The sequence below is a fragment of the Sinohyriopsis cumingii genome, unplaced genomic scaffold (assembly GCF_028554795.1).
Source record: "Sinohyriopsis cumingii isolate HCF-2022 unplaced genomic scaffold, ASM2855479v2 utg000309l, whole genome shotgun sequence".
Lineage (NCBI taxonomy): Eukaryota > Metazoa > Mollusca > Bivalvia > Unionida > Unionidae > Sinohyriopsis > Sinohyriopsis cumingii.
Window position 1 is genome coordinate 659,192 of NW_028315887.1, and position 26,253 is coordinate 685,444.

The 26,253-nt window shown below is 35.6% G+C and overlaps 1 protein-coding gene across 1 annotated transcript in view; it reads left to right on the forward strand.

The window, feature by feature from the left end:
• The first annotated feature begins 1,240 nt into the window (after positions 1 to 1,240).
• The window catches only part of LOC149774363 (fucose-1-phosphate guanylyltransferase-like), a 32,821-nt gene continuing 7,808 nt past the window's right edge, over positions 1,241 to 26,253 (forward strand). The window contains exons 1-2 of the mRNA XM_089945372.1: positions 1,241 to 1,498; positions 17,361 to 17,534. Coding sequence (XP_089801498.1) covers positions 1,423 to 1,498; positions 17,361 to 17,534 — 250 coding nt within the window. The 5' untranslated portion in view covers positions 1,241 to 1,422. The remainder of the gene's footprint in view (positions 1,499 to 17,360; positions 17,535 to 26,253) is intronic.

Sequence of the window (26,253 nt, forward strand, 5' to 3'; positions counted from 1 at the left end):
AGTAAAGAAAATAAAGGAGAAATGGAGTAAAGAAAGAAAGAATAAGGAAAATTTAAAGAAAAAGGAAGAGTTTGAGAGGCTCAATCAGAATTGGATCAAAGTCCAGGAAAAGTTTAGAGCATTGGGCCATCCAGACTGGATGCCAGAGGAGAAAAAGAAGAATAAAGGAATGATGGAAAAAGTGAGAATCTGGTGGAAGAAGTGGAGGAAATAAAAGAAGATGATGATGAACCAAAGGCCCTTTTCAGGGCCAGCCACATTTCTCGAAAAGAGATAGACTTTCAATTGCCTACCCCATTTTTTTAATTTTTTTTTGTTTAAAAAAATAGAGACCCCTCCCTGTTTCAATTTTCGTATGTTCCATTTCCATAGACCCATCAGGTCGGGACCCTATTTTAATAGGGTCCCGACCCTGTTCCATTTTCCCTTGTCGCTTAACAGACCCAAGATTTTTTTTCCATGTTCAATTCCCCTTGAGGCTAGAGTGGCCCAAGACTTTTTCCCCATGTTCAATTCCCCTTGAGGCTAGAGTGGCCCAAGACTTTTTCCCATGTTAAATTCCCCTTGAGGCTAGAGTGGCCCATGATTTTCCCCATGTTAAATTTCCCTTGAGGCTAGAGTGGCCCAAGGTGTCCTGTAATGCTAATTTCCATTGAGGCTAAGGTGGCCCACCTTACTACTGATATTGAAGATGAATTAGATCATTTTTGAACTTCTATGATTTTAACTTTCTCTGACAAATTAAGCAATTAAAAATCTACAGATGATTAGGTTTTGATAATCAAGTTCGGTGTTTGCGATATTTATTAACTAAGGCCCTTCGCTACACTAATTATACGTAGGTAGCTAATTAGTATATGCCGAGCTCCGTCGGCTTGTTTTCATTCGGTTATTATTCATGCCTGAGGATAAAGACGGAAAGATAAATAATAATAATAAAATTAATAATAATAATAACAATGTTATTATTATTATTATTATTAACAACAACAACAATAACAAAACAACAACAATCATAATCATCATCATCATCATTATCATCACCATTCACGTTAAATACAGCAGTTAAACAAACAAACATGAATATCGAAATCTCTGCGAAAATTCTAATTTTCTGAATAGATAACGTTCATTTGATGAATACACGTTAGTGTAGGATTATTGTATGTTACCCAATGTACGGTACGGCATGGCGTTGATCCGGGTTAGCTATTGGCAATAAACCGATTAATTGTTTTCCGTCACCATTCGGGTATACTTCAGTTATAATTGCTTCCACTGGCCATAGACTGTACTGTATTATTTATCTCGTTCCTGCAGACGAAACGAACTGGGTCTGCCCAGTTGTCTATGTAGAGACAACCACCGGCTGATTCCCACGACAGTTGTCAAACAAACGCTCTTTGATTATACGGACGGAAAATGGCAGGGGACTTAAACGAAAATAACATAGTCAAGTTCATGAATCAACTGCTGAAGCGGTATGACGACCTCAGAGGTAAGGTAATCAGTAAACATGCTAAAAACTTTTATGAGAGGTCGGTCGGGGGCGGCATTCAGCTTTGTATCGACTATTACAGCTCTATCGGGACAGCTGGCTATAGACATTTCTCTTAGCTACAATAATTAAGCGGTCTACATATGCATGTTTAAAAGAACTGAAGAGAAACTATATTAATTAAAGCATTCCACTGTGAGCAGAAAGTTTAATTAATACATGAACGGTCTTGTATGACCTATAGGAGAAATATACTGGTCTTAAACGGTATTTTCACCTTTAATAATAATGAGGACTTTGTATAGCGCCTAATCTTTAGAAACTCTAAGCGATTTACAACATTAGACAACACCTATAACATAAAAAACATACATAATGATGTGATTACAAAAACAAACACCATGAAATTAGAAAACAAAAAAACATGCTGAAATTAGTTAAGGTAGGAAACATTATTAGGTCTTTCACATGTCGAAGTTCTGCCTATAATACCTTAGTTATATATCAACAGTTGCAATGTTTTTATCATGTGAGAAAACAAAAATAGACAGTAGTTTGAGATATTAAAATTGAAATTGGTTTTTAAGACGTATGGTCATTTCATTGCTAAACAATAGGAACTAAATACTTTGCACATAACATGCTGCATTGACAGTTAATGACATAAGAAATAAAATTGTTCATATCATCAGATTTATTTTACAGTATTTCTTTTATAAGATTCTTGATTTAGTAAATGTGTATCTTAATGGTAATTAATAATAATAATAATATGCCATACAAAAAAAAATCTTTGATGGAATATAGTCTACCAACATAGTTAATCAGATTCATAGACTGTACACTATTAGCAGTATACGCACATGTATAGCAGAAGGTAAAATGCCCAGGCTGTGAATGTATTACATGTATAATATTGGAACATCCAGAAACTTGATGTAGACTAGGATTTGATTCATATGGTAGCCACAATTACATCTGTCACAGTGAGATGAGAGGTTCTCTCATCTCTTTTTGATGTTGATTCATTAAATTGAAAATAATGAGAGCTATTGTTTATAAACTTGTTGTTCACATAGACCACTGACTTTAAGGATGCATTTAAGAAATCTGTTCAATCGAACAATGACAACGTTGTGCACACAATCACTACTCTCGAACTAGTCGAACATATTCTAATACGTTCCATGTTTACACCATCAAAAAGCAGATGTTTGTTCTCAACACAAGTGTGTGTTTCATATCAGGAATCGTCCTGGGCTTCGCCAATGTTGCAAATTGCGATTTTTTTCCCTTATTGGCGACAAAAATATCCCATCTGGCGATTTTTTTTGGCGACATACTTTTTGGTTATTTAATTTGTACATACAATCATGGATTTGGACTGGATAAATTAAAAGGAAGAATGAAAGGAAGCCACAAACTTGACTAAGCAATGCATTGGAATCAATCTGTTACACAAATGATCCTTTGTTCGTATTGACGACCCCATCTTTACAGTGCATTGTTACATCATAATCTGCTTATGCTGACATCTGGGCTGAGTACTGTATGCTGCGATAGTCAATCATGCTACCGCACTATACCTACAACTGACCGACTTCTGAAGACGCGAATAGAACAGATACAATTAATTGTATGGCTAATCCTTCTGTGTTTTTTTTTTTTTTTTTTTACATATACCAATACAATAGTTTCGCTGAACCTTTATAGAAAACTGATAACGTTTGAAGTACCCACTGTGTATAAAGACAAAGCAAATGGAAAAAATCTCAGTCACAGTTATATCTGTTGCCAGTGCAGCATTTTACTCATTGATCTTTTCCTTTTGCCATCAATTCCGTGTTACGGCTGCAGAGACTTAAACTCTGCAACAAGAAATAGCAACAAAAAAAAAAACAGTTTTGCATAATTAATAATAATTATTTATTTCTCAAAATACAGGAGTGAAAGAATCCCTAATTTGGGTGTGAATTTATGCTTATATAGGTGTTGACTCGTGTAAGTTTCATTCGTGGGAATGGAGATCCTATTTTGCTTGTCGAGAAAACTTATACAGCATTCAGTGATCATTCTTGGGATTTAGGAAGCAATTCACTACAAGCTTTGTGAAGCTAGCCATAAAGGGGGGTGGGGTGGGGCTGCTGAGAGACTACTGGTGTCACCTGTCAGCACTGTAGACTGTGAATGTGGATTCAGTAAGACGAACCTCATAAAAACTGACATCAGAAATAAGCTCTGCATCTCATCTCTCGAGAATTTAATGAGAATCAGCATGTAAAGATGTGAAAAATTAGACTTTGAAACTGCATTCAACAAGTGGGCAGTCCTAAAATCGTGTTAGATCTTCATGTAACACTTTGTAACATTTTATTAATGCTTGTTGTAATTAAAGTATTAACTAACCCATCTTTTGTAATTTTCATTGCCTGTTACATTAATAGTCTAAATTAACACTTGGAAAAATGTACACTACTTGTTTTGGCGACACTTTTTGAAAATTGGCAACAAAATATTGAGGTTGGCGATTTTTTTGGCGACAGCTTTTTAAAAGCCAGGACCATCCCTGCATATATAGTACTTTGGATGATGAAATGCTATGTACTTGAATGTAAACCAGTGCAAAGAACAATCCTCTCAAATGCATTCTAAGAGTCTCCTCTACCTAATCAACCATTAGACATTTCAAATGCTGTGCCTCCATTCTTTGAAACTGTGTATCAATTGGACCCTCTAATTTATTACTGAACATATTCCTACAGAGGAAGCATATTTTGTTAATTGATGAGCAATAACAAATTTGGTAATGATCTGGAGCTAATATTGATGGGACCTGCTCAAGGAACTTGTATTTTGAAATCAAAGTTAGTGAATGTGCAGTCAGAAAGGGTGATAACTCATGAGACATACTCAATACAAAGGAACTTGTATTTTGAAATCAAAGTTAGTGAATGTGCAGTCAGAAAGGGTGATAACTCATGAGACATACTCAATACAAAGGAACTTGAATTTTGAAATTAAAGACAGTGAATGTGCAGTCAGAAAGGGTGATAACTCATGAGACATACTCAGTACAAAGGAACTTGTATTTTGAAATCAAAGTTAGTGAATGTGCAGTCAGAAAGGGTGATAACTCATGAGACATACTCAATACAAAGGAACTGGAAATCCAAGTCGCTGAAGGCATTATCAGTATAAAGGTACCAATAAATCAAGTGCCATTAAATATGGTTAAATTCCAGTATTCAGTACTTTGCTTAGTTATGCTGGACAAATGAGGACAGGCAAACAGGGGCCATGACTTGTGTAAATGGCAATATACAGTAGTTAAAGTTAAATATAAAGTCACATCATTATAGAGCTACAAGCCAAATTTGGTTCAGACTGAATAATCCTTAGTTAAAATATGATGTCAAAACCTAAGAAAGGTGGATGAGCAGTTCGTGTGGAATACTTCTTGTAAATGATGACATGAAATGCTGGAAATAAAAGTGATTAAGCAAGAAATAAAATTACTTCAAAGACTCATTGTATTAAACCCCATTCCACTGATGTCCAACAAACATTGGTAAAGTCATGCTGCAGACAGTCAGGAAGATTAACCTCTGATAGTTATGACAAAACTTGAAGTCACAATTTTCAGAGGTTTCATCTGTATTAAGCTACATACAAAATTTGGTTAAAATCCACAGTAAAGGTATCTTGCAGACATTGTGATTGCTGTTATTAGAGCTTTACTGACTGATTGAGTAGGGCCCAAATTAAATGTACAAATGAATGGCTAATAATAATAATTACAACCCATAGTTTACGTTTCCAATTATTACAAATTATCCTCCGTCTTTTACAACTTACTTAATGCCTGGATGGCAGAAGACTTAGGGTTGATGTCACGTACACAACTGAAGGCCTATTCAAAGTATAGAGAGCTCTGCTTTTACAGATCTGGAGAATGATATAGACAATAGTGTTTTTGAGTGCCTCATGAATGGATGTTACCTGTCCACCTGTAATTTGATATTGTGATTGGCATGCATCGCCAGCACTAAATGTTTGAGACATTTCAACTTTTACAGTAAATTGCCTTGACAAATCAATCAGTCTTTACAAATCAGTGCCCCAAGTCATGAGTCTAATGGACAAATTATTGTGTTCACGTTTTTGAGTTGGGTTTGAATGTGTAGATTTTACTTTGTGTTTCTCATGTATGCATGTATTTATGTATAGAAATTAATGGCACATCATCACAATACTGGCTATATAATATAATGCCAGCTATGTTTAGGTATCCCCAAAAGGACATGAAAAAACAAAAAGGTAAAAGGGAGTGTTATTTAAATCCGTAAAATATAAAGACCAATTTATTTTTATATATTCTAGACTCTTTAATAAAGTTCAGGATAATCTCAGCTGGAAAAAAAATGGTATTCCAGGGTAAATAGGATGTTTCCATTTGTCACCTCTGTTGACATGCATAAGAGTGCATTAGACACCTCTGTTGACATGCATAAGAGTGCATTAGACACCTCTGTTGACATGCATAAGAGTGCATTAGACACATTCTGCGGCTCCAGGCCTGCAAGGGGTGGGGGTATGGGTGTGTGTATACCATAATCTCTGACAGATGGGTGTGTGCATGTGTGTGCATCTTGATTTGCATTCTAGAGTTTTGTTGTGTTTATTGTTTTATTCCCAATCCACATATATATCTTTGATATGGATTGGTGCACACAGTTAAAATGTTAAGTGGTTGCATTTTAAGGTAATAGCATTTTGTTAGATATACTCTTTAACGTCTTATACATATATCGTGTTAATTGATTTGAATATAACAAGTCAAAACCACAAGCACCGAGGGGAATACATTCTGTGATAGATTTATCTTCACAACAAAATTAAAGCTCCCTTTCCTCTGGCAAAAGGATAACAAAAATCTGTTTTCTTTTAAGTTTAGCCTGAGAAGCAAGTCTTGCAAAAGAAGAAAAATAAACTCAACTCATTTTTGTAGTGGCAAATTCATTACAGTGGTGAAAATGGCTCGATAAGACATTGGAGGGTGACCTCATATTTGTAGATTTTTAAAACTGTTTTGAATCTTCATATTTATACACAATGTTCTCTAATTTTTAATATCTGTAAATTGTAACAGTACTCGCTCACTACTAAGCACCTTATTACAAGGCAGTCTATTTTTTTAAGACAATGTCATGGATCTCATTTAAATTTTTAATAATAATATTATTTTTTAAATTCAGTATGAAGTAGTTTACTTTTATATCTTCCATGAACTATACATATAATAAGATAAGTATTTTTTAACTTGTTATACAGTAGTTTGCTTGTACAGCTCCTTTGGAACTAAATCAAAACTAGGATAAGACCAAGGATATGTTGTACTGTGCAGACTTAACATTATTTGTTTGATCAGGTATACCTTGAGATTTTGAGATGGAACAATTGTATGACCAGCTACAAATCGTAAAAGTAAATAAGCTTGTCATATTTTTGCATTTAAATTGTATTTTTTATTTTTATTTTACTTCACCCATTTTATAATTTTGCAATGAAGATTAAGCTATACCGTCTGAAATTAACATCATTGTAGAAAATCCAAGAGAATTTTCTTGCAAGCTCTGAACTCAGAACTCAGTGTTTGAAATCTGACTCACCTGAGCTAGATTCCTTACAACAGAAACATATAATGCAATCCTGCTTTAATGGACACACTCCATATACAGGACACCTACAAATAATGCAATCCTGCTTTAATGGACACACACTCCATATACAGGACACCTACATATAATGTAGTCATGCTTTAATGGACACACACTCCATATACAGGACACCTACATATAATGTAATCCTGCTTTAATGGATACACTTCATATACAGGACACCTACATATAATGCAATCCTGCTTTAATGGACACACACTCCATATACAGGACACCTACATATAATGCAGTCATGCTTTAATGGACACACACTCCATATACAGGGTACCTACATATAATGCAATCCTGCTTTAATGGACACACACTCCATATACAGGACACCTACATATAAACAACATTTCTGAGCTTTTTGTTTAATTATATCGTTCACTTCTATAAAAATGACATATCTTCAAAAGACTACAAATGTTTGGTCTATTTTTCACATATTTTCACTGATATAAAATGATGTTAAGAGTTGTGTTAAGATGATGTCTAAAATGCACTGTGTTAGGGACATGGGGACTTCATTAAAAATTATTCTCTGAGTAAGTTTTATTAGAACACTACTGAATTCCAAGTGGAAACCTTGGACTAGGAATCAAAGCTTGAACTGGGAATCAAAACCTGGACATGAGTCATGTGACTAAAGCACAAAGGGCATTTAATCTACTGTATGGACTCTGTCCTGAACACTTGTTAATATTGTATGTGTATAAAAAAATATGATGGTGCAAAAAAATTATACTTGCAGAAATTATCCAATTATATTTTTTAAAAGTGTTGTTGCCTGCATTTGGTAGCTATGGCCAGAAAAAAGCATACCAAAAATAATAGACGTTGATGTGAATTTAAACAAAGAAATCAGTGGATTGTGCAGAGATATGTTGAATAGGATTCTCAGTTTTCAGTTGGATTAGGAACAAATGTGTTGAGTGGGACTCAGTTTTCAGTTGGATTAGAAACAAATGTGTTGAGTGGGACTCAGTTTTCAGTTGGATTAGGAACAAATGTGTTGAGTGGGTCTCAGTTTTCAGGTGGAGACTCTTGATGATTACTCTCCAGGTCTTTTTATTTTCAAGTTATATGAGAAACTTTGGCATGAAACATAAAATATAAACTATTTGTGGTGTTTGCACAAGTTTTGGATGCAAAAATTTATTAGAAAGTGGCATTATACCAGGTTCCAGCATCATGTTTTGTGGAGCATTTTTTTAACTGGTGGAGATGAGATACTATCAAAATATCCTACTCTCAGATCAGTCTGTATGTTACATTCTGTTTCCATTTATATTAGAATTTGAAGTACAACCCTTTTTATGTGAACATAATAATAGGTATTTTAGGGTGTTGTTCTACATGACCATCTTTCCATGACAGTTAACATTTGCTTTAGTCCTTAGCCCATAACTTTTTAATGGTTGGAGAGATTTTGAATTAACTGTGCCAGGTTATATAAATCATGAATAGATTGTGTATTGCATACATTAGCCATAGAAAAAAAGTAATTCTGTGACCTGTATCCTTGTCCGAGCTGTAACTTTTGATCCACTAAGATACTGGAGTGAAATTATATATCAGATATGGACAGCGTGTCAAGTACCACAACCATGCCCCCTCCTTCAACATCAAGGTCATGGTAAGACAAATTATAATTCTGTGACATGCATCCTTGACTGAAGTACACCTTTATAACTACCAAAACTATTTTAATCACACTTTACCAAAGTTTGTATCCTGACAAGATGGTGGTTCATGGAAAATAGTCAAAACCCTGTCTCAGTATAAAGTTCACTGAAAGGAAAATGTAATTTTGTGACTTGTATATATCTGTATCCCAAGGATAACTCTTGAGTCACTGAAAATATTCTGATAAAACTTCAGGGTCATGAAACCATGTTATACTTCCAGTAAATGGTGGGGGGGTGCATTGATTTGTGCCATAAAAGGGAGGGATTGGTGATGAGTGAGGGTGGAGGAGCTCTCTGTGTTATCTTGACCATAATATAAAGGGAGGGATTGGTGGTGGAGTGACCCAAGACAGAGAGACTCTAGTGTTTTCTGGAGCATAATGGGAAGGTATTGGTGGGGTGTGATGGTAGAGGACCTCCTTGTGTTATCTGGGCATAACAGGAAGCAATTGGTGTTGGATCATTGGTAGAGGAGCTCTTTATGTTGCCTGGGCCATAATGGGAAGGGATTGGTGGTAGAGTTAGGGTAGAGGAGTTAGATTGTGTTATGAGGGTTTTAATAGGAAGGTATTGATGGGAGAGTTAGGGTAGAGGAGTTAGACTGTGTTATGTGGGTTTTAATAGTAAGGTATTGGTGGTAGAGTTAGGGTAGAAGAATTAGATTGTGTTATGTGGGTTTCAGTAGGAAGGTATTGGTGGTAGAGTTAGGGTGGAGGAGTTAGACTGTGTTATGTGGGTTTTAATAACAAGGTATTGGTGGTAGAGTTAGGGTAGAGGAGTTAGATTGTGTTATGTGGCTTTTAATAGGAAGGTATTGGTGGTAGAGTTAGGGTAGAGGAGTTAGATTGTGTTATGTGGCTTTTAATAGGAAGGTATTGGTGGTAGAGTTAGGGTAGAGGAGTTAGATTGTGTTATGTGGCTTTTAATAGGAAGGTATTGGTGGTAGAGTTAGGGTAGAGGAGTTAGATTGTGTTATGTGGCTTTTAATAGGAAGGTATTGGTGGTAGAGTTAGGGTAGAGGAGTTAGATTGTGTTATGACTGGCTTTTAGTAGGAAGGTATTGGTGGTAGAGTTAGGGTAGAGGAGTTAGATTGTGTTATGTGGCTTTTAATAGGAAGGTATTGGTGGTAGAGTTAGGGTAGAGGAGTTAGATTGTGTTATGTGGCTTTTAGTAGGAAGGTATTGGTGGTAGAGTTAGGGTAGAGGAGTTAGATTGTGTTATGTGGCTTTTAATAGGAAGGTATTGGTACTAGAGTTAGGGTAGAGGAGTTTGATTGTGTTATGTGGGTTTTAATAGGAAGGTATTGGTGGTAGAGTTAGGGTAGAGGAGTTAGATCGTGTTATGTGGGTTTTAATAGGAAGGTATTGGTGGTAGGGTTAGGGTAGAGGAGTTAGATTGTGTTATGTGGGTTTTAATAGGAAGGTGCTAGAGTGAAGACAGAAGAGCTTCATGTGTTAGGAGTTAGACTGTGTTATGTGGGTTTCAGTAGGAAGGTGCTGGTGGTAGAGTTATGGTAGAGGAGTTAGATTGTGTTATGTGGCTTTTAATAGGAAGGTATTGTTGGTAGAGTTAGGGTAGAGGAGTTAGATTGTGTTATGTGGGTTTTAATAGGAATTGTACCACTCTTCCCTCCACTCTATACCACTCTAGACTCCACATTGTACCACTCTACACTCCACATTGTAACACTTTCACTCCACACTGTACCACTCTACACTCCACTTAAAAAATGCCTTCTGATATGGCCTAGACTCCTGTGGGAAATGATGTATGGGTGGTGGGGAGTCTTTATCCCATCTACCAGGCTTAGCATGAAACTGGAAACTGGAAAAACACATATTATTCTGTTAAGTATAAATTATATCTTGATATCAGGGATCTTGGTTTTTATCAGATCGAAGTCTGAAAGAAATATTACAGATATATATATATATATGTATACTTGATGAGAGCCTGTTCGTTTTACTTTTCTTTTCTGTTGATAATTTTTTATTTACTAGCAGTGCCTTTTTATTTTGTAGGTTACTTTATGAATATTTCACATCAAATTTATCTGTAAAAAACGACTTTTGCCATGTTGGGTACCTCAGTTTTTCTGAAGTTCTCCAGGAGTAAATATTGGAAATGACCATGATTTATTAATGACAACATTTCGCCTCCACCTGAAAATTATCAAAAAGCCTAGCCAAGCAAGAATCAGATTTGACTTTGAAACATTTAAAGATCCAAAAGTTGCAGAAGCCTTCCAAGCAATGATAGGTGGTAAATTTGCACCTTTTATTACTCTGGACAGCCAAGACACAGACCTAGAGTCCTTAAGAACCACATTCAACACAGCTGTGACTAGCACAGCTAGTGAAATCATTGGCAAATATCGTCAAACAAAGAAACCTTGGGTCACAAGAGATGTCCTTGAACTATATGACAAAAGAAGAGAACTGAAAAAGGGAGAAAAAGCTCACAAAGGAGCTAGAAAATACAGAGAGATGAACAACATGATCAGGAAAATCATGAAAAAGGCAACAGAGTCCTGGATTGGAAGACTGTGCTGCAGACTCAAAGGCAGTCTGAGTAGAAATCACAGCAAAATGGCATATCAACTGGTGAAAGATCTGGGAAAACTGACCAACATCCAAGACAAATCAGGAAAATGCCTCACAGAAGATCAAGAGATCCTCAAGCAATGGACAGAATACTGCTCAGCATTTTACAGTCATAAGACCCAAGGAGATCCAACTGTACTAAAATGCCATCATGCAGAAGAAGTTGTTGACAAACCCATTCTTCGTGAGGCTATAGAAATTGCAGTTAGGTCACTAAAGAAAGGAAAGTCAGCTGGCGTTGACAACATACCAGCAGAGCTCATTCAAGTAGGAGGAGAAGAGATAGTCACAGTCAACAACAATCTGCAACAAGATATGGCAGACAGGAGAATGGCCCACCACATGGACTCAGTCCTTGGTCATTGTGACAGAACCCTCAGTCTAGTCAGTCACCTGAGCAAAGTCATGCTGAAGATAATTCTCAACAGACTAAAGTCTCAAGCAGAGACAGTTATTGCTGAAGAGCTGGCAGGCTTCCAATCAGGAAGGAACACCACAGAACAAATCTTCAATCTCAGACTCCTTTGTGAGAAACACCTTCAGCATCAGCAGAATCTATACCATGTCTTTATAGATTTCAAAAAGGCCTTTGATAGGGTATGGCATGCGGCCTTATAGGGCAACTATGAGGAAATAAAATGTCAGCTTAAACCTGGTGCAGGTTGTTAAGCACCTCTGTGACAAAGCCACCCGTGCTGTCCTCATCAATGGCAGCAGAGGAGATTGGTTTCGAACAACAGTTGGAATCAGACATGGATGTATTCTGTCACCTACACTCTTCGCCATTTTCCTGGAAAGGATCATAGAGGATGCCATGCATGACCACATGGGCACTGTCAGCATCAGAGGAAGAACAATCACCAACCTGCGCTTCGCAGATGATATTGATGGCTTAGCAGGAGATGAAAAAGAACTGGATGACTTGAACACCTTGACATAACCTACAAAGTATATGGAGATTAGTGCCCCCAAAAAACTGATGGCAAGCAACACCAATGGCATCAGAGCAGAAATACGAGTCAGTGAACAGACACTGGAAAGAGTCACAAGTTTCAAGTACTTGAGATCAATTATCAGAGATAAGGGCTTCAAACCAAAACTACTTTGCAGGATTGCCCAGACAACAGCAGCAATAACAAGGTTGAGACCAGTATGGAAAGATACCAATATTGTTCTTGGTTCCAAAATAAGGCTGATGCACTTGATTGTCATATCCTTCTTTCTGTATGATTGTGAAACATGGACACTCACATCATATCTACAAAGAAGAATTCAAACCTTCAAAATGAGATGCTACCGCAAGATCTTGGGCATCTCATACATTGACCATGTAACCAATGAGGAAGTCCACAACAGGATCCAACAAGCCATCGGATTCTATGAAGACCTCTTGACCACTGTAAACAAGTGCAAACTGAAGTGGTATGGTCTTGTCTCAAGATCATTTGGGCTGGCAAAAACAATCTTGCAAGGCACAGTGCAAGGGTGCAGATGAAGAGGCAGACAGAAAAAGAGGTGGGAAGACAACATTAAGGAGTGGACAGGCATGGGATTTGGAGATTCCCAAAGGGCAGTAGAGAACAGGGAAAGATGGAGAAAATTGGTTGTAAAGTCAACTGTGGTGCCCCAAAGACCTCTTGGGTTAAGGGATTGATGATGATGATGATGATGATGATGACAGTGGGTCCAGTATTTAATGTGTAAGCTGTGCTCATTTTGAATAGTAAAGAAATTACATACCACTGCAACCATTATATCATAATAAGGGCCAGCTTTTCTTGTCACTAAAATATTATTGACAATATTTTTTTTCTTGTTTTGCAAATGTTGTTGGGCAGATATATGTTTGGTTCTAGTAACATTGTTAAAAACAAAAGTGTGGTGAAGTTGTGTTAGTTTGGATGAAACTTCAGTATTTTATTATTGCTCTCAAAATAGTGTCACACATATTGTTGTTTCTCCATATATCTGGAAAACTATAGAGCTATGGCTGTGATAATAGTCTAGGTTGGGTTACTGGAACTACATGTATTGGGGGGGGGGTGCCTTGCAAATATGATATCCAGCTTTTTTGTTTCCACTGTTTAAAGTCAGACATAAGTCTCAGATTTCCCATGGCAGTGGTGCCATTAGTGGCTTTTACATACATGCTAAGGTCCCATGACAGTGGTGTCATCAGTGGCACCTACATGTATGCTAAGGTGATATGCCTATGGTGTCATTAGTGGCATCTACATGTATTCTAAGGTCCCATGGCAGTGGTGTCATCAATGATGTATACATGTATACTAACTTGGTCCCATGGTGATGGTATCATCATTAGCATCTACATGTATGCTAGGGCCCAATAGCATTGGTGTCATCAGTGGTATGTACATGTATGCTAAGGTCCCATGGTGGTGGTGTCATAAATGGCATATCACAGATCAGATATCTTCTACGCAAGTCACTGTATTCATTTGCAACATTGGGGATAACTATTACACAGGTCTGTAGTTTGTAAACTGGTCTGCTAGGAATTCAAGGTTTCTCATCCATATCATCATCATTGCTGTTTACAAGCGGGACTGCATTCCAGGGAATACTTGTATCATGTAATTGCGTCAGAACAGTAATATAATCCTTACTGAGCTTCTGAAAGGAAGTCAAGACAGCAATTGCTGGGTGTATATACATGTACATTTCATGCACTAGGTAGCAGTACTTAATAATGCATGAAAGAAGTTATTGAATCAACAGGGTAGCAGTAATAAATAAGGTTTCATATGCATTTGTGTGCTTACGTGTGCACATGAACATAACTTTTATTTACTATGCACCCTGGGCTTAATTTTATTAGGTCAATATGGTAAAACATGGTGCATTGTGTGCTGATTGTGAAGGCGTCCAGGTGTTTTGTTAGGTAAATATGGTAAAACATGGTGCATTGTGTGCTGATTGTGAAGGCGTCCATGTGTTTTGAAGGCTGGTAGAGTTTACCTGCATTAAAACAAAACTCAGTTTTCATACAGCCACAGTTACACACTGCAGAAACTGCCATGGTTTTCCATCATAAAATCCTTGTTCTTTCTATTGCACATTCTAAGCATTATCACAAGCACCAGACTTAGGGGTCATAATGCCAAATATATTGTACATCTTCCTGCAGTGACTGCACATTTAAAGTTTGGACAGAAAACTTTTGAATGTTATTTTTTTAATTGAGATATTCTACATCTTACCTTTGACTCTCTCTCCATACATGGATGGGAGCCAAGGGCAATATAATTTCAATTTTGCATGAATTTGCACCCAGTCATTTATGAGGAAATTTGGTAATGGACAGAATTGTATAATCTCACTAAAGCATGGGGATAATCAAATCTTGACCAATGGAGGGTATCACAAATTATCCAACTTAAGCATGAGGATAATAAATTCATGACTGATGGAGGGTGTTAGCACATACCCCATTAAAACATGAGGATCTTGACAAATGGAGGGTGTCAGAGTATACCCCACTAAACCTTAGGGATCTTGACAGATGGAGTATATCACAAAATATCCCACAAAAGCATCGGGATAATCAAATCTTGACAGATGGAGTGTATCACAACATATACCCACAAAAGTATGGGGATAATCAAATCTTGACAGATGGAGGGTATCTCATATTACCCACAAAAGCATCGGGATAATCAAATCTTGACAGATGGAGGGTATCACAAAATATCACACAAAAGTATGGGGATAATCAAATCTTGACAGATGGAGTATATAACAACATATACCCACAAAAGTATGGGGATAATAAAATCTTGACAGATGGAGGGTATCTCATATTACCCACAAAAGCATCGGGATAATCAAATCTTGACAGATGGAGTGTATAACAACATATACCCACGAAAGTATGGAGATAATAAAATCTTGACAGATGGAGGGTATCTCATATTACCCACAAAAGCATGGGGACAATCAAATCTTGACAGATGGAGGGTATCTCATATTACCCACAAAAGCATGGGGACAATCAAATCTTGACAGATGGAGGGTATCTCATATTACCCACAAAAGCATGGGGATAATCAAATCTTTACAGATGAAGGGTATCCCATATTACCCACAAAAGCATGGGGATAATGAAATCTTGGTCAGAAAGAACTCGGTAAAAAGACATTAAGACATATATAGCCTTAGCATTTACTCTTAGGATTATAAATAAAACCTTTTAATCTTTAAATTTCCTGCATATTGAATACAATTCAGAATGTGGTGATGATGTGATCCCACCTGTTCATCTTAACTTGTCAATGTTGGAGTTTTTATGATAATTTTGTGCACAAGGTATTTGAATTTGATTCTTTTCATGCTTAGGGTTTGTCTTACAGATCGGAGTAGTAGCAAGGGATGGAGGAAAAAAAGAAAATGTGTGAACAGTAGTGCTTCACTACAGTTTCAAAGAAATATTGTTATTATTGTACAATATATGAAAAAAGCTTAAAAATGATTTGTTTGCTATCTAATGCAATATGCTGTAGAAAAAATTGGTATCGTGATGAAATATGCTTGTGTTAGGTGACATTGGTCCATACAGATGGTCCATACAGATGTTATTACATTTTGGGTTGAGGCGGATCATGAGTGGTGGGGGAGCCATGGTAGCTCAGTTGGTAGTGTGTCTGACTTGTAACCTAAGGGTTGGCAGGTTTGATACCTGCCTAGACCAACCTGGGTTGGCTGCCTGGTTGTACTGTTGGGAAAGTTGCTAGGTTCCATTTCATCTGCTTGACATACCCAATAATGTGTTAAAAGTGCCATTACATCAGCAAAGCCAAAAGGTTTTTTAAGCAAAGGTTACGGATGAAGATAACCATATTTCAATTACAATGATTAAATAAGAGGTATTTTTTCTTCTAGCCAGTCTGCTTGCTGTGACATGATTGGCTAAGAATACAGTTAGAAACAGTGCATATTTCTAATATTAATTTAAGTCGATATAAAGTTATCAGTAAAGATAGATATTTTTTAATTCTTAATTGAACATATTTATACAGTCAGATAGTTAGAGTTGTTTTCAGAATACTACTGTATTGTTTTCATGTCCAGGAACCATACAGCATACATCTGCAGTAGAAGTACTTAAGACACCCACCCTGTGGTTTGTTTCAATGAATGAATTTTAAATAATTCCTAAGGATATAGATTTCCCTTTCATTTAGTAGAGGACAACATCAGTTTGAACTATTGTTGAAATGTTAGTCAATGCCAGTTAGTTGTAAATAATACCCATGTGTAGATAACATAAATAAAATTTTGAGCCGATAGACACTGCATTGTATTATTAAACCTAGTGATGAAAACCAAACAGAATTGATCTACTTTAATGTGCATACGATTGCTTGTAGTTAATTTTATTTGGGCATAAAATGTGTGTCACTGTGTCCTAAAAGTAGGAAAACATGATACAGTGCAGGTATGAGTAAAACTTAAAAGTCATACAATTTTTATCAGCATGATATATTTGCTGTCCCAGAAATGGAAACTAAATTTTTAAAAATTTTATGCATGGTGACGATGATGATTCAACATTTTTGTGTTCAGTATGTCATTGATTCCGAAACTTTTATATGGCAAACATGTTGAATGCATTATTAAATTTATAAAATTACACAAATTATGGAACTATGGTATTAGCCACAGCTTAGGATGAGGAAATACAGTTTTACAGGTAAATGAAATTATCTGCTGCAGTTTCTTGGGATTTTGAATTTAGTATGGGTTTTTTTTCATACAGGCAAAGACAGGAGTAGATTGGATGGTCCTTGGGATTTTGTATTTATTGTGTTTTTGTGTTTTTTTTTCATTCAGGCAAAGACAAGAGTAGATTGGATGGTCCTTTTTGGGATGTGGTGGTGATCACTGCTGTAGATGAGGATCAGAAAGACATATATGTAAAGCAGATTGAACAGAAACTTTCTAGGAAGGAGCTTCCCCTCGGAGTCCCATACTTGGTCATTAGTGACCCTCCAGGCCCAAAACTAGGTCAGATTGTCTGAGTCATACTATCATAGAATTATTAGGTTTTCACTAATTCACTACAACATTCTGTTGTTCAAAAACTTGACTTTTGCAGTTTGTTCAGTGCAACTGCATTTTCTATAACTAGACCGATGTTACCATGAAAACTAAGTATTTTATCTTTGTAAGTTCCATCCCAAAATGCAGAAAACTGAAAAATGTTACAAACAGTATCTGGCAGAGTTATTTTGATCTGTAATAAAGATTAAATCCTGACAGTCTTAAAAACCCTCTTATCATGTGATGATGGCTTCCATGTAGCATCACAGACGCCATCATCTTCCATTTTGGATTCCATGTAGCATCACAGACATCATCATCTTCCATTTTGGATTCGATGTAGCATCGCAGATGTCATCATCTTCCATTTTGGATTCCATGTGGCACCACAGACATCATCATCTTCTGTTTTGGATTTCATATAGCAAGACACTTTGCCAAAACTAACTAAAAGCCATGAAAGTTAACTTAGCCTGACCAAATCAGAATTGTTACTGTGTGTCTCTCATGCTCATCAGTAATCTAAATCATATCACTTAATGCACTTCATTGAGATATTTTTCATCCTTTATTTCTGTATAGGTTGCCATGGTAACTCAGTTGTAAAGCACATGACTTATAATCCAAGGATTGCAGATTTGATACTTGCCTAGGTCAGTGCAGGTTGTTTTGCTGTGGTGTTTCCTTGGGGAAGGCATGTGGTTCCATTTGCTGTGCATGATATACCCAGTCATGTGCTGAAAATGCCATTAAAAAGCAAACAACAATAATGTAATAACCAGTTATATTTACTGTTGTATATGTTTATGAAATAGTGGTTCAGTTATTACACTTAAAGGGATGGATTAATTATTGATTATAACACATGGAACTGCATGGCTGTATGAGTATTTTTATGAAATACATGTACAAATTAGCATCATGCAAAAAATACTTGCTATTTAGTGTTTCACTTACGCCATACATCTAATTAACCATACAGTGAATATTTTAGGCATTGATTTGTACCAACACTCAGATACAAAGTAGTCACTTCAAACATTGATTTGTACCACCACTGGTACAAACCAGTCACTTCAAACATTGATTTGTACCAACACTGGTAAAAACTAGTCACTTCAAACATTGATTTGTACCAACACTGGTAAAAACTAGTCACTTCAAACATTGATTTGTACCAACACTGGTACAAACTAGGCACTTCAAACGTTGATTTGTACCAACACTGGTGCAAACTAGGCACTTCAGACATTGATTTGTATCAACACTGGTACAAACTAGGCACTTCAAACATTGACTTGTATCAACACTCAGGTACAAACTAGGCACTTCAAACATTGATTGGTATCAACACTGGTACAAACTAGGCACTTCAAACATTGATTTGTATCAACACTGGTACAAACTAGGCACTTCAAACATTGATTTGTATCAACACTCAGGTACAAACTAAGCACTTCAAACATTGATTGGTATCAACACTGGTACAAACTATCAACACTGGTACAAACTAGGCACTTCAAACATTGATTTGTATCAACACTGGTACAAACTAAGCACTTCAGACATTGATTTGTACCAACATTGGTAAAAAGGAACTTCAAACATTGCATTGATTGGTATCAACATTGGTGCGAACTTGGCACTTCAGACATTGATTTATACCAACACTGGTGCAAATTAGGTACTTCAGACATTGATTTCTATAAACACTGCATAATACAGGCAAATAGCCAAACTATTATGTTTGTTTAAAGGTTGCAGGGAAGAATCAGTTGCAGAGATTTAGTGGTAAGTATCATGAACACCACTATGCTGAGAGCATAGATGAGGTTGTGTCAGCTGTGGACTCCTCCACTTGCTTGATCAGGGGAGGTAAAAAATTTATTGTGATTTTACACATACATAGTTATTTCCCTTCCATTATGACATGCAGTTTTATAAATTGCTTTACAACACTTTATCAAAATCTAATTAACCATACAGTGAGCCAGTTTGCAAATAAGTAAGTAAATAACTATCAGTGCCAAAATGACAGTATCTGCAATGACTGATTATTTATTTATATTTCACCATGGTATTCCATATACATGTATAAAACTTCAGTACTATCAAGACTGTTTGAAGTTACTGTTTAAACTGCTCATATGTGTTTTCCTTCTTTTATCACTATATTTAAGTCAGGATATAGAGAATCATGTTTGAGTATTAATTTCATATGAAATTCATGAAATAAGTTGAATAATGTTATATAATCCACAAACTGCTCTTTACTGTGAGTTCATGTTTAATTGTGGAGTACCATAATTTTATGGATTTGTGATTTCAAAATATCATGGAGATAAAGACTTTACAAAACAAATGCCCCATCTATTGACATTGTACAGCTGAACAAATTTGATAAAAGTCAGCTAGTCTGAGTTAAGGCTGAATGGAAACCTAAAATTGCCCTTGGGTGATTTTTCTTGGACAACAAAATACTGCAAAGAAAGCTAGAAAATAGAGCAAAATGAAATATGGGTTCTTGTCTTGAAATTGTGTTATATTTATTTTTCAAATAAACATCTTATTTTATTTTCTTGTTATCTCTTTGCACATTAAAAACTTTTGACAGTATATAAACATATATTATATACATTGTTACGAGTCTAGGCTCTTACAAAAAGTAACAGAAAAGAGTGAAGACAACAAGCTTTGTAAAATTTAACAAATAATTTATTTCCCTGGAATATCAATTGAAAAATGTGAAAAAAAGAACTTACGGTTTTACGAATCAAATCCAAAAATAATCCAAGAATTAAAAACTACAAGTCCTAGTAATAAAATTCCTGAATGAAACTTGAGTTCAAATCCTGATGAAATCCAAAATGGAAGATGATGACGTCTGTTGTAACCTGCGAAGTGCTGTTATGTCAACAGTTTCTTGATGAATCACAGAAAATATTATTCCAGTTTTGAATTCAGTATAACTTCCAATAAATGTTTTTATCCAAGAATTTTGTAAGAGCACTTATGTATTTCCAGGGAAAAGAATCACTTGTAATTCAATAAAATAAAATTTCAACTCAAACTGGTCACAACATATGTTTGGAGCCCAACTGAACAACCTCTATAAAGACAACAGTTATACATAAGTTTAAGATGCAAAACGGATTCCTGAATGTGGGCTAACCTTCTAGAAAAATTAGAACTTTGTAATAATAGACACATGTTTGATGTCACATAGTCCAGGAATGGCCTTGAATCCACTTAATGAATCTTACTCTGAGAAAGAATTTAATTTTTTTTTTAAAGTTCTTTACCAAAACTATCACTGGTTCTGAATCAAGGATAGAAACTGGATACAGTATTTTTTTTATTAGGTGTTTAACAATAACAGTCAGGTCAAACAGAACGGAACTGAATTTTTGGACAATGTCCAGTCCAGCAAATAAAGTTACATTACAGTTGTTTTATGGGTTATATATGCTAATAGACTCTTCTCATTGACTACAACAAGAATAATAAAAGCTTGACATAGAAATGAAAATGATTTTGTCATGGTTTATTTATTTATACACCTGACTGGTTTGAGAACAGTCATTTTTACCCATGTAATTACTTGCAAAACAGTAAGCATGAATTGGTTTCTTGTTCAGATATGGCAGAAGAGCTTTATCTCCTAAATTATTAGCATGTTCATTTTGATGTGCTCACCATTTGGTGGATAGCATATTATGTTATGATGTTGTCTAGCTGGTGGCCTGTCTGGTACCAATTTTATTTCGTGTCTGATACCAATTTTATTTCCTGTTTGGTATTACATGTAATTTTATTTTCTGTCTGGTACCAGTTTTATTTCCTGTCTGGTACCAATGTTATTTCCTGTCTGATGCCAATTTTATTTCCTGTCTGGTACCAATTTTAATTCCTCACAAGAACTCATTTTGGCAAGATCACTGTGACTGAAAGAAGAAAAATAGCTTCCACAAAAGAACTTCTCACCATCTGCAGTTACCAAACATTGTGGAATAGATACACTTGGGTTCAGTAGGTCAATGGTCAAGGTCACATTGGTAAATAATCTCCAGGGCCTACATAGATGGCTATTAATCATAGGTCATGCATTTAATGTGTCATTGAACATAGGTCAAGCAATTAATGTGTCATTGAACATAGGGCAGGCATCTAATGTGTCATTGAACATAGAGCAGGCATTTAATGTGTCATGGAACATAGGGATGGCATTTATTGTGCCATTAAACATAGGGAAGGTATTTAATGTGCCATTAAACATAGGACAGGCATTTAATGTGCCATTAAACATAGGGCAGGCATTGAATGTTCCATTAAACATAGGGCATGCATTTAATGCGCTATTGAATATAAGGCAGGCATTTAATGTGCCATTAAACATAGAGTAGGTATTTAATGTGCCTTTAAACATAGGGAAGGCATTTATTGTGCCATTAAACATAGAGAAGGTATTTAATGTGCCATTAAACATAGGACAGGCATTTAATAAGCCATTAAACATAGGGAAGGTATTTATTGTGCCATTAAACCCAGGACAGGCATTTTATGTTCCATTAAACCATAGGGAAGGCATTTAATGTGCCATTAAACATAGGGAAGGTATTTAATGTGCCATTAAACATAGGACAGGCATTTAATGTGCCATTAAACATAGGGAAGGTATTTAATGTGCCATTAAACATAGGGAAGGCATTTAATGTGCCATTAAACATAGGGAAGGTATTTAATATGCCTTTAGACATAGGGCAAGCATTTAATATGCCTTTAGACATAGGACAAGCATTTAATGTGTCATTAACCATAGGACAGGCATTTAATGTGCCATTAAACATAGGTAAGACATTTAATGTACCATTAAACATAAATAAGGCATTTAATGTACCATTAAACATAGATAAGGCATGTTATGTGTCACTGAACTTAGGGCAGGCATTTAATGTGTCATTGAACATAGGGCAGTGTGTCATTGAACATAGGGCAGGTATTTAATATGCCTTTAAACATAGGGCAAGCATTTAATGTACCATTAAACATAGGGAAGGTGTTTAATATGCCTTTAAACATAGGGCAAGTATTTAATGTGCCATTAAACATAGGGAAGGTATTTAATATGCCTTTAAACATAGGCCAAGCATTTAATGTGTCATTAAACATAGGACAGGCATTTAATGTGCCATTATACATAGGGCAGGCATTTAATCTGTTATTGACATAGGGCAGGCATTTAATGTGCCATTAAACATAGGGAAGGTATTTAATATGTCATTGAACATAGGTCAGGTATTTAATGTGCCATTAAACATAGGGAAGGCATTCAAGGTGCCTTTAAACATAGGGCAATCATTTAATGTGCCTTTAAACATAGGGAAGGTATTTAATGTGCCATTAAGCATAGAGCAAGCATTTAATGTGCCATTAAACATAGGGAAGGTATTTAATGTGTCATTGAACATAGGTCAGGCATTTAATGTGCTATTATACATAGAGAAGGCATTCAATATGCCATTAAGCATAGGGCAAGCATTTAATGTGCCATTAAACATAGGGAATGTATTTAATGTGCCTTTAAACATGGGGCAAGCATTTAATGTGCCTTTAAACATAGAGAAGGTATTTAATGTGCCATTAAACATAGAGAAGGCATTTAATGTGCCATTAAACGTAGGGAAGGCATTTAATGTGCCATTAAACATAGGGAAGGCATTTTATGTGCCATTAAACATAGGGGAGGTATTTAATGTGCCTTTAAACATAGGGAAGGTATTTAATGTGCCATTAAACATAGAGAAGGCATTTAATGTGCCATTAAACATAGGGAAGGCATTTAATGTGCCATTAAACATAGGGAAGGCATTTTATGTGCCATTAAACATAGGGAAGGTATTTAATTTGCCATTAAACATAGGGAAGGCATTTAATGTGCCTTTAAACATAGGTCAGGCATTTATTGTGCCATTAAACATAGGTCAGGCATTTAATGTGCTATTATACATAGAGAAGGCATTCAATGTGCCATTAAGCATAGGGCAAGCATTTAATGTGCCATTAAACATAGGGAATGTATTTAATGTGCCTTTAAACATGGGGCAAGCATTTAATGTGCCTTTAAACATAAGGAAGGTATTTAATGTGCCATTAAACATAGAGAAGGCATTTAATGTGCCATTAAACATAGGGAAGGTATTTAATGTGCCATTAAACATAGGGAAGGTTTTTAATGTGCCATTAAAGATAGGGAAGGTTTTTAATGTGCCATTAAACATAGGGAAGGTATTTAATGTGATACTGAACATAGGGCAGGCATTTAATGTGCTATTGAATATAGGGCAGGCATTTATTGTGCCAGTCAAAGTACGCTTCTTATATTTCTTCACATTGTTTAATGTTTACTGGAGTGACAGTAGAATTGATTAATATGTAAACAATAGATGATAAATACCATTCGTGGGTGGTAGATGTTTTGGGACGTCAATCACACTCTTAGAGAAATCATCATAGCTAATGATGGGAGACGTGCCTTTTATTTCCAAACACACCTCTAACAGACATCTTGCCAGTTACGTCGGTAACAACTATCACATAGTTGCCTTTTTAGACATTTTAGAATCAACAAGTTGGGCACATTTAATTAGACTGTAGAGTCAGCGAGGCAGTTTCATTGGACAACCTAACGATTGGGAAGGAGCCAAATCATCCAATCCACTGTTTGTGACTATAATAGAATTTGAAAGCAAATCTCATGTACATGTACTTAAAGATATTAGGAGCAAAACGTAACTCATAAGATATGAATATATATTCCTTATTGTCAAAATTTGATTTAAATACAGCTCTCCCTTGTTATAATGGGCTTCATTATAATGTCATTCCATATATAACCCCATGACTAAAATGAAACCATTCCATATATAACCCCACGACTAAAATGAAACCATTCCATATATAACCCCACGACTAAAATGAAACCATTCCATATATAACCCAATGACTAAAATGAAACCATTCCATATATAACCCCACGACTAAAATGAAACCATTCCATATATAACCCCATGACTAAAATGAAACCATTCCATATATAACCCCACGACTAAAATGAAACCATTCCATATATAACCCAATGACTAAAATGAAACCATTCTATATATAACCCCACGACTAAAATGAAACCTCTACATGCATTGATGCCATAACTCAGCATGCCATGCAAAAAACAATTTTTTTTACTTCCACCCTCCCCCACATCATGGTAGTGATTTGAAAAACACAGCTTTCAATAATCTTTAGAGGAAAAAACCCAGACATTTTATGACTACCACGATACATGTCTGAACGCTATAGTCTGTATAAATAGTAAATAGTTCTGCACAGATTCCCCATAAAACCAACTTCAGGCAAGTTTATACAGCAGATTATCATGAAGTTAATTAAAAGGTAAGGTGGTTGGAGATAAGCATCCACCATTTTGTAGTTTACTTGAATGGCATAGAATACCTAGGATGATGCTCTGTCAGGTCATTTTGAACACTGCTGTAGGAGAGTCCATTATGCTAATATACATAGGTAACGTACACCAGATCAAACAACCCAATTAACTTGAATTAGGTACAGTCATAGAAATGTGTGTTGACGAACAAAAGTTATTACACATCATTGCCTTGAATGATAAGGTTTAAGCTAAAGACTGTTGGTAAGCTTTTGATCAACTGCAATGTGTTTTTGGAGTCAGATTTTTCTACCTTATATCAAATGCAAAAGTTATTTTTTTTGTTACAGTAGTGTACAAATAATGTTCATTTTGTAACAACATTGTTTTTTTAGATCTGGAAAACATTTTTTTTTTAAAATCTGGACAGCATTGTTTTTTAAATCTGGACAACATTGTTTTTTTTTAAACTGGACAACATTGTTTTTTAGATCTTGGACACTGACCTGACTCAGTACATAGTTTTTGAGTCCCCCCCCCAAAAAAAAAACACTGTCTGAAAATATGGCAGGTATGTACATAACAATATGGATTGAAAGAAAACAACATTAATCTTTGTGTTCCTTTTCAAAAACTATTGACAATTTTTTTTTCATTCTGATTTAGTACATAATGCTGTTCTTACTAAACAACATTTTAATACATACACTTCACTAATTATAACTTGGAACATAATGCGGTCAGGCAATTACTGTATTATTATGAGGGAAAACTGGTAAACAGTCACGTCATCATGTCTGCATTGGAATAAAGGCGACCAACCATCATTCCAGCTACATAATGAAAGTGACAGGAAATAAATGATCAGTTATGAAGGTGTGAGTGTTTAGGTAATACAAGAAAAGTTGTATATATAAATACTAAATAAAGGTGCTTATATATATATATATATATATATATATATATATATATATATATATATATATATATATATATATATATATATAGTGGCAACTTTACATTGTATAAAACTTTTAGAATATTCAACAATATGAACTGAACACAGACACTCATTTCTCTTAATTTTGGTGACGTGCCCACACCACAAGTATCACCTTATCACCTTGATCTTGCCTGAGTTGACTTCAAGCTTGTCTTGGGTGTCAGACGAGTGTGTTTGTCTAGACCTGCAATGGAATCTCCATTCCCCATCTGTGGGGTGGGTGGCTAACCACAATTTTA